A 9,655-nucleotide genomic window follows, 5' to 3' on the forward strand; every position below is an offset into this window, starting at 1 on the left:
GGCTGTGTAGATGGTCTCTGGCTGGCCACGGGCATGGTTTCTCAGGTGGGTCAGACACTGTTCCCAGTTTGCACTTGGCGTGGCCTCTGAGCTGGGCTGCAGCCTGGTGAGCACCCCCCCCCCCCCCCCGAGGGTCTCCCCCAGGTGGGGAGGAAGGCTGGATGGTCTGTGGGAAGTTGCTCGTGTGCCCAGAGTAGTCCATTTCACACCGGGTCCTCGCTCCTGGATTTGGGCAGGGACCCAGCTACACTGGTTTTCCCGTATCGGAGCAGCTCTCAATAGTCCTGACTTTCACCGCAGAGGTGCCGTTTCCCCTGCAGGGACACCCAGCCCTTGCCAAGCAGCTCCTTCAGTTACAGTCAGACAGATGCCGTTCTCCCCCGAGAGGCCTGCTCTCTTTCCAAGGACGTGGGCCACCCGGTTCGGGGGCCCAGGGTGTTCACTTTCAGGGCTGGAAAAAAAGCAGACCTTCAGCATGGAGCGAAGGTCCTTCTCGTGTTGTGAGACTGACTGTTTTTGGTTTTCCAGCTGAGCATTGAGCAGGCCCAGACGGTGGCTGAGCAAGTGGAGATGAAGGCAAAAGTGGTACAGTCGGAGGTCAAGGCCGTGACTGCAAGACACAAGAAGGCCCTGGAGGAGCGGGAGTGTGAGCTGCTGTGGAAGGTAACGGGGCTGCCCGTTAGCCGCTGCACGTCTTTTGGGTACCACACACCCTGGACCCCAGCTCTGAGTTTAGAACACTTGGTGGTCTTCCCCCACGTTTGTTGGCAGAGAAATGTAGGGGTCCGTGAACACTGCGGGTGCCCTCTGAACAGTTAAACAAACCAGAAGCCCTTCCAGAAGCAGTCGGGTCCCCGAGACTGGAAGGACGGAATCTCAGGTTTGTCCTGCACACACTCAAGGGGGCAGAAAGGAGGGAGCAGGGTTGAGATTATTGTCAGGACAGCAGACTGCTGGGCACACCCTTAGTTTGGTGTCCTGGCTGGTTGTGCTCCCTGACCCCTGTGGAAAACCAGCTTCCCCTCCTGGGGACGGGGAGCCTGGTGCCCTTCCTTTCTGCTAGAGTAGGGCTAGGCACTGAGCAGGCTGATGGGCTGTTTAGAGAAGATCAGCTGGAGAGATGAGTCGCCCCACCCACATCCCCATGTGTCATGGCCCCCTCTGACCTTCCATCCCCACTCAGGCACAAGAGAGGGACGTGCCCAGCCTGGGCCAGTACCTTGCCAGTTTCACCGTGATCACGTTCTCCAAACACCCAAATAAGACTATAAAAAGCTGATTAGAAAGGGTGCGCTTGGGTGCGTGGTGCTTGTTTGGCTCATGTAATCGATGTGATGGGGGAGGTGGCATCTCACTTTTCTGGAAGTGACCCTGGCCAGGCGCTGTGCCCTGGCCTGCGTGGGAATGCTGGCTGCATGGGCTTCTTCTGCAGTGCCTCTTCCTTTGAGTTAGTGCGCGCACAGTTGCCTTCCGACTCTCTGACCTCTCCAGGAATATGGCTCATTTGCCCGTTGACAGAAGAGACGAGTCCTTGGATGGAAACAGTCCAAGATTTAATTCACATAAGTTATTCAAGCACCTCTGTGAGCCTGATGTGGTTTTCAGACATGCCGATGTCCCCATGCTCTGCGGGTCTCATGCCACCCACGAATGTTAATTATAACTGGAAGGGGCCCCCTTCTTGCAACCTGAGAGCTGTGTGATGAACTCTGCCACAGACTTGCTCTTCTGGGTTTGCTGATGAAAAGGCCTTTGTGTGCAGGGGCTTCTGCAGGTCTCACCTTCGTTCCCCTCCCTCCTGTGGGGCTGACTCGCAGCCTCTCTCTCAAGGCAGCTCTCTTTCAGGAGGAATAGGAAGCTCAAGGTGTTTTTGTTTGTTTGTTTTCTAATACCATAGGAGAAGCAAATCGGGAAGAAGAGTCAGTCTTTTCTTTGTGTAATAAACTTCTTCCCTTGCCTGAAAACTCATTCGTGGATAACTCTGAAATAAGCTTGCTCATTCTGGACACACCTCAGTCCCGTTTGTCTCTACTTTTTGCTGGGGTACCTCGCCACAGTCCTGTGGGAGGAGTCCCCCTCTTCTCCTTCACTCATTCCTCATTTTTCTGCTCCTTCCCGCCTGTCTCTGCCTGGGCGCCTCCTTGTTATAAAACGTTTTGTTTTCTTGCATTCCTGGTCATTGAAGATATCTGGGTGCCAGGTGACCAGTTTTAGGTATTGGGACAGACCTCTTCTTTCCTGTGGCTTATGCATTTCCGGTGGACATGGCTGCCTCTTGAGGAGAGGGTAGCTGTAAGCACTGAGTTGAGAGATCAGAACCAAAGCCCAGAGGTTTGGCCCAGTGCAAGGCCAAAGGACAAAGCTTCCCTTTAACCTGTCCCCACATGGGCCTCTCTGCACACACGTGTCCTTCCAGAGTGGACGGATGAATAAGCATGAATGGGGTCAAAAATCACATCATCCACCCCCAAAGGGAAAGTCTGATTAAAATCTAGCCTTCCCAACAGTGGACACTTTATTCTAATAGAGACTTTCTGTGGCTTTCAGATCAGTCAAGCACTCAGAAGTCTTGGTCTCTTTGCAAAACAGCACAGACCAGCTGGGCGACCTGTTTGTTCTCCTCATAAGGGAAATCACTTAGAGGGCTTTTAGTTATCTCATGCAAAAGAATGAAGAAATGGCTGTTTCATCAGTCAAACAAAAAACCCATATTCCCTAATAGTGTGGTTTGAGAGCCCCAGAGGCAGGTCCGAATCCATTTATCTGTCTTACAGCATTGTAGATTCAGAGGGCTCCTTAGGAAATAATCCAGGCTAATGGTTGCCAAAAAGTTGGTATCTCTGGCTCCCTGTTGAAGATTTCCAAAACCTGTGAGGAGAGAAAACAGTCAAGACAGGGGACATGGAAGGGGTGGGGGGTTGTCATCTTGAATTAGATCCTCACCGCATCCCTTTACTCTGCATCCACAGTCTTTCTCCCTCTCGTTGTGTGTGTACATGTGTGAAGGAGGGAGAGAGATTTTTCAAGAGACTTCAGGCTCTGTTGGAGTGCAGGACCAAACCCACTTGTCCCTGCCAACCCTGTCTCTACACCAGGCCTGTCATCACAGTGACTCACGCTATTTCTACTCTAATCGCCAGTACTCTGAAATTGTCCTGCAGCTTTTCTTTGCTTGCTTGCTTTGTGTCTGTCCCTTTATAAGCTCAGTGGGGCTTAGTCTTTCTTTTCTTTCTCTCTCTCTTTCTTTCTCTCTCTCTTTCTTTCTCTCTCTTTCTTCCTTTCTTTCTTTCTTTTCTTTCTTTTCTTTCTTTTCCTTTTAAGTGGAGTTTCTGGGGATTGAACCCAGGACCTCGTGCATGCTAAGCATGTGCTCTACCACTGAGCTGTACCCTCCCTCTGGACTTGTATGTTTTCTACTGGCCGTGTGTACCTCCAGCGCCTGGCACAGACTAGGTGCCCAGGAAACATTTGTTATATGGCTGTTTTTAACTTTTCTTTTTGTGTAATTTCTAGTTTACAGAGAAGTTGTAGGAATAACAAGAGGACTCCATGTATCCTTTACCGAGATTCACCAGGGATTTACATCCTGCTCTGTTTTCATCATTTCCTCTCTCTCTCTGTATGTTTGTGATTTGAGAGTAAGTTGGCTTGTTGGAGATGCTGTCCCTTTTACACCTAAATACTTCAATTTCCTCTGAGCAAGGATGTTCTCTGACATAATCCCAGTTGATCAGAAACAGGAAGCTGAATATTGATACAACACTAATATGTAATCTTCAGTTCAGAGTCACATTTCGTCAGCAGTGTTGGTAATAGCAGTCTCCCCAACCCAGGATCAGCCATTGTTGTTTCGTCACCGTCTCCTGTCATTGGGGACAGTCCTCTGCCTTCCTCTGCCTTTGAATTTGGCCATTTTTGGAGAGTGCAGACCCGTCGTTTCTGCAGACTCTCCCTCAGTATGAGGCTTCCTCGTCGCTGGGGTCAGCTGATGTGCTACTTTCTGTCCTGATTCTAAGCCCCTGTGTCCTCTCTCCCGACTCTCACTTTTCCCTCCAGGTAGAGAAGATCCGCCAGGTGAAAGCCAAGTCTCTGTACCTGCAGGTGGAGAAGCTGCGGCAAAATCTCAGCAAGCTGGAGAGCACCATCAGCGCCGTCCAGCAGGTGCTGGAGGAGGGCCGGGCGCTGGACATCCTGCTGGCGCGCGACCGCATGCTGGCCCAGGTGCAGGAGCTCAAGACCGTACGCAGCCTCCTGCAGCCCCAGGAGGACGACCGGGTCATGTTCACGCCCCCCGACCAGGCGCTGTACCTTGCCATCAAGTCCTTTGGCTTCGTCAGCAGCGGGGCCTTCGCGCCGCTCACCAAGGCCACGGGTGACGGCCTCAAGCGCGCCCTCCAGGGAAAGGTGGCCTCCTTCACTGTCATCGGCTATGACCATGACGGGGAGCCTCGCCTCTCGGGCGGTGACCTCATGTCAGCCGTGGTCCTGGGCCCCGACGGCAACCTGTTTGGCGCCGAAGTGAGCGACCAGCAGAACGGGACATACGTGGTGAGCTACCGGCCCCAGCTGGAGGGTGAGCACCTGGTGTCGGTCACCCTGTGCAACCAGCACATCGAGAACAGCCCGTTCAAGGTGCTGGTCAAGTCTGGCCGCAGCTACGTGGGCATCGGGCTCCCAGGCCTGAGCTTCGGCAGCGAGGGCGACGGGGACGGCCGGCTATGCCGGCCGTGGGGCGTGAGCGTGGACAAGGAGGGCTACATCGTGGTGGCCGACCGCAGCAACAACCGCATCCAGGTGTTCAAGCCCTGCGGCGCCTTCCACCACAAGTTCGGCTCGCTGGGCTCCCGTCCCGGGCAGTTCGACCGGCCGGCCGGGGTGGCCTGTGACGCCTCCCGCAGGATCGTGGTGGCCGACAAGGACAATCATCGCATCCAGGTCTTCACCTTCGAGGGCCAGTTCCTCCTCAAGTTTGGCGAGAAGGGGACCAAGAACGGGCAGTTCAACTACCCCTGGGACGTGGCGGTCAGTTCCGAGGGCAAGATCCTCGTCTCCGACACCCGGAACCACCGCATCCAGCTCTTCGGGCCCGATGGGGTCTTCCTGAATAAGTACGGCTTCGAGGGGGCTCTCTGGAAGCACTTTGACTCCCCGCGGGGCGTGGCCTTCAACCACGAGGGCCACCTGGTGGTCACCGACTTCAACAACCACCGGCTCCTGGTCATCCACCCCGACTGCCAGTCGGCCCGCTTCCTGGGCTCGGAGGGCACCGGCAGCGGGCAGTTCCTGCGCCCGCAGGGCGTGGCCGTGGACCAGGAGGGGCGCATCATCGTGGCGGACTCCAGGAACCACCGGGTACAGATGTTCGAGTCCAACGGCAGCTTCCTGTGCAAGTTCGGCAGCCAGGGCAGCGGCTTCGGGCAGATGGACCGCCCCTCCGGCATCGCCGTCACGCCGGACGGGATGATCGTGGTGGTGGACTTCGGCAACAATCGGATCCTGGTCTTCTGATCACATCTCCTAGGCATCTGTGTTCGGGGTGTGCGGTGTCCGTCTCTCGCTCTCTCTTTCTGTCTTTATCTCTCCCCTCTTTTGAATTTCAAAGAAGAAACCGTCTCAGGGAAATTTCTTTTTTTCTTTTGTTGAAAGAGAACAAGAAAAGTACAACATTGCTTACGTCCTACCTCATCTTTATTTTTTTACAGATGAATGTACTTACCTTTTCTGCAGGGATTGAGCCTGTGAAGTGATGATTACTATCTACCTCAGAAACCTTTACGTCTCCTTCTCCAGCAGGCCCTCTGCCCTCCGCCCGCCCCCACTCAGCAGAGCCCACATCCCTTCTCCCTCCGCCGGGCGGGACATGCACAAGCCTGGCATCTCTGTGGTTGGGAGGGCGCTGGATGTGTGCAGTGGGGTGCATTCTGTAGATTGAGCCAAGGAAACACGAGAAAACTACTAAGAAAAACGAAAAACTATAAAACGGGGAAAAATAGGATTTAAGATGCTTAATTGTAGTGTATTTGTGTTCTTGAGAATACTGTGTTTATGGGGTTAGGTTGTGTTGTGTGATCTTGATCTTTTGGGGGATTTTTTTTTTTTTTAATGCTGCAACAGGGAACTTTCCTGTGTTCTCATTTTATACCTCAGTGTGTTTATCAGCTTGTTCAGCATTAGCATCTTTTCTTATTCCTGGAAGGGGTGGCTGTGGCTTGCTAGCCAAGAAAAGCAGACTGTTCCTATTTTAGGGTATGTAGTCTTTGTTTCTTTTAGGGGAGGGTGTGTGTGTGTACGTGTGTTGAGGGGCTGTGAAGCCACCTTACACCAAAATAGTAAAACTGGAAATGATAAACCACCTCCCAAAGAACTTTTTCTCTTCACAACTTTGGTTTCCAAAAAAATAGATGTAGTTTAGGAATTTTGATTTAAAGTATTCTCAAAAAGTTAAGTGTTTTTAGTTTGCTGTTGGTTATAAAAAACTAAGAGGAAGAAGAAAATTAACCTCCTTCTCAGAAAGAGGGATTTCGGACACAGACTGGCATGTGGACGAGAGCGGGCGGGCGTGTGCTCAGTCCGTCAGCAGAGAGCAGGAGAAACAGGCAAGGTACCCCCAGACTGCGGAGGTTAGGCGCTGTCCGGCCCTCCCCTCGGTTGAATGTTGTTCTGTTAATGCCAGGCATTTCTTTTCCTAAGAAGAGTAGGCAAAGGAATGCACTTTTGTTTTAAAAGCACAATTTTTCCCACTTAGGAAGTTCAGGGAAGTAGGATGTTTGCAAGTCAGGTTCATAGGAACAGCCCACCTCCACACCCTCTGCTCAGATCACTTTTACAGAGCAGTCTGCTCCCCCCGAGCCCTGATGGGGGTCTCGTGGTTAACGTGAATATCCCCTCGAGCCCCCTCTAAGGCCTTTGAATGTAAAGGATTTGTAAACCGAATTGCCCCAACCTGAAACATAGGACATGATCTTTTCTCCAACCTCTGTCTCGGTACCAAAGAATGAAAATGTAAGTCAGGTTCCCGCTGCAGAACTGTCGGTCGGCATCCGTCACTTTACAGGGTTGGTTCTTAGTGAGCTGGACTTGGGTGCAGAACCTTGTGCTTCTGGGCGTTAGCTGTCTTTCAAATACTGAAATAAGAGCCAAATTCCAGAGCAGCACACCCCAGGAGGACAAGGCGCTCTCAGATGACAGTGGCTTTCCGGCGACACCTCTTGTTTAAATAGAAAGACTTAACAGATCAGTTTCTTCTCCTATATCGAAGAGAGATTTCTCTTGCAACTTGGATGTAGTTTCTACTGAACAGAATTCTAATAAGTGAAACAGTTGTTTCTGTCGTCCCCAAAGAAAAGGGGATGGTGTGGAAGAGTGTTTGCCAGCAAAGCACATTGCGTTTCCCAACACACTCTTGTTGACATTTCATTGGCCTCTTCTCAGCCCCCTGTCTCTTCCCGTGGCTTTATTCTAGGGTTGCTGAGTGACACAAATGGGGAGAACTCGTTTCATAAAGGTGAACTGCATGCAGGAGAGGATCCAAAATCTGGAAAGTAGCCTCGAACTGCTGCCTCCCAGCTGCTGTGTCCCAGGCTGGGGAGGCGTCGGCAGATCTTGTTTTGTAGAAGCGCCTCTTCTTTTTTGAAGTTAACAATCCATCTCCAATTCCTTCAGTTGCCTTTTGTGTTTCCCCAGAGTTCTTTGGTCAAGAGCTCATGTAATTAAACACTTCTACCGTTTTTCCTTCTGGAATAACATGGTGCAGACCGTCCGTCCCTCAACCTCCCTGCCCCTGCAACCAGTCACCCTTTAAACACCAAAGACAACTGGTTTTAAATGCTTAAAAGTTTTTCTTATTGAATCAGTGCATCTAGAACATTCTTTAAAGTGTTCTCAGAGTCACAAGTATGGCTGGCTGAGTCATTTCAGGTAGTCACTGCCTTGGATTATTCTGTCTTCATTTTTCATCTCCACTCTGAGCCTTCCTTCTCAGTGTCCCCATATATGGGAAACAGTGGGACCTGAGTGGGGAATTTTCTTGGTGGGTAGCAGCAACTAAAACTGCGTATTTGACATTTTTCTGTGGATTTGGTTGGTTGTCAAGCCAGCGTTTCCACGCATGGCTGGAATCATCAGGGCTTAAATTAATAGACAGTCCAATTTGTAGGCTTAAAGCTAGCAGGTGTCCCCCGCTCCTGAGCATGCAGGTTGGCGATGCCGCCTTGCCCTCCGCAGTGGTACCTCTCCTTACCTCTTTGCACCCAGCGTGGTGTATCACTGCCATTTGAGAAACAGGGTCACACTTGGGAAGCTTTTGTTTCTAAAACATTGCCATCTGTGGCTGCCGCCGATTGACTCCTGACCCCCAGGAAATGGTGCGAAGCACTTTGGAGTGTGTTTCCTGTACGATGCAGAATGCTCCAAATGAAAGAAAGATGAGAAAAGCCAACGTTTGGACCTCCCTAGTGTGAGGGAGGCTGTTTAGAATAAATGTATCTCATTGCGTTCCTCCTGCCCATTGTGAGGTGTTGCTAGGGGAGCAGGAATTGGGTGAAAGAGGGAGTCTTTAAGGTGGTGAAAACACAAGGCCCTGGGTGCTGTGAGGGAGGAGAATAAAATGTTTCTATTGAGGAAATGTGATAGTTGGACAATTATCCGCATGTATGTCTGATCCGGCCAGGTGGTGGGGTGGGGTGTGTAAGCTCAGTTTCTGGTTTGAGATGCCAGTTGGATTTGGATAGATAGGTTTGGGCTTTGAGATGGCTAAAGGAAATTAACCCACAGATAAAAACCACTTTGGTTAACACTGACATTTCAAAAGTGCTACTGGTTTTTTTTGGTTGTTGTTTTTGCTTTTTGTCTTTTTTGTTTGTTTATTTTTTTCCTTCCCATTATTCCTCTGAATTTGGTCATGAGAAGCAGTGTGGTCTCAGAACCTGTGCTGTGCGGTGGCTGCCAGGTGGCATGCGAGTTGTCTGGAGCCCAGTGGCCCGGACAGGACCCCAAGTGCACTGACTTGGATGGATGGACGGATTTGTAGGATACCCTTTTAAGTATAACTTATTTGGGGAATCAGGGAACCACAGAGAAGGGTACCATAAACAGAATCTAAATTATGCACTGGGCCAAAAAACAAGTTGCCAGATTGAAGGCACTTTGTGATGGAGTTGTAAGAGTGGTGGGGGTTTGGCTCAGTCTGTTTTTTTCTAGTTAAGCCAAAGCTTAATGGTTTGACGGGGGGTGGGGGCTGGGGGAGTCTTTTAGGCTTGAAGCAGCAGAATCCTATTGTGTGTGTGTTGTCTTCCTCTTTGGAAGATTCTAAGATTGCTGTGTTCTGGTAGATAGCAAAAGAGATGCCAAAGTTATGGGCTTGTTTTTCTGTTTAAAAAGAAAAAATCCAGTGGTGCCAAAATGTATTTATTTACATCACTCTCATTGAGTTTCCAACAGTCTGGGGCTGTATAAAAATCTGAGTCTTGTACTCGCGTGTGATGGGATCGCAGAGACGGCCCTCCCAAGGCCCCAGCTTTCTCCGGCTGCCTGCGGGCCAGGGCACAGGACACACCCCCACCCCCACCCCCAGCCCTACCCCGTTTGCTTTTGTTTAGTTTCTACCTCACTTTTGGCCAGGAAAGTCATCTACCTCATGTTAACATCTGATTGGTCT

At 50.9% G+C, this 9,655-nt stretch overlaps 1 protein-coding gene across 1 annotated transcript in view; it reads left to right on the forward strand.

Moving 5' to 3' along the window:
* TRIM71 (tripartite motif containing 71) overlaps positions 1-6,944 on the forward strand; it is a 61,740-nt gene extending 54,796 nt beyond the window's left edge. The window contains exons 3-4 of the mRNA XM_032459359.1: positions 529-663; positions 4,057-6,944. Of these exons, the coding sequence (XP_032315250.1) occupies positions 529-663; positions 4,057-5,508 (1,587 nt within the window). The 3' untranslated portion in view covers positions 5,509-6,944. The remainder of the gene's footprint in view (positions 1-528; positions 664-4,056) is intronic.
* Positions 6,945-9,655: the final 2,711 nt, after the last annotated feature.

The sequence above is a fragment of the Camelus ferus genome, chromosome 17, assembly GCF_009834535.1.
Source record: "Camelus ferus isolate YT-003-E chromosome 17, BCGSAC_Cfer_1.0, whole genome shotgun sequence".
Lineage (NCBI taxonomy): Eukaryota > Metazoa > Chordata > Mammalia > Artiodactyla > Camelidae > Camelus > Camelus ferus.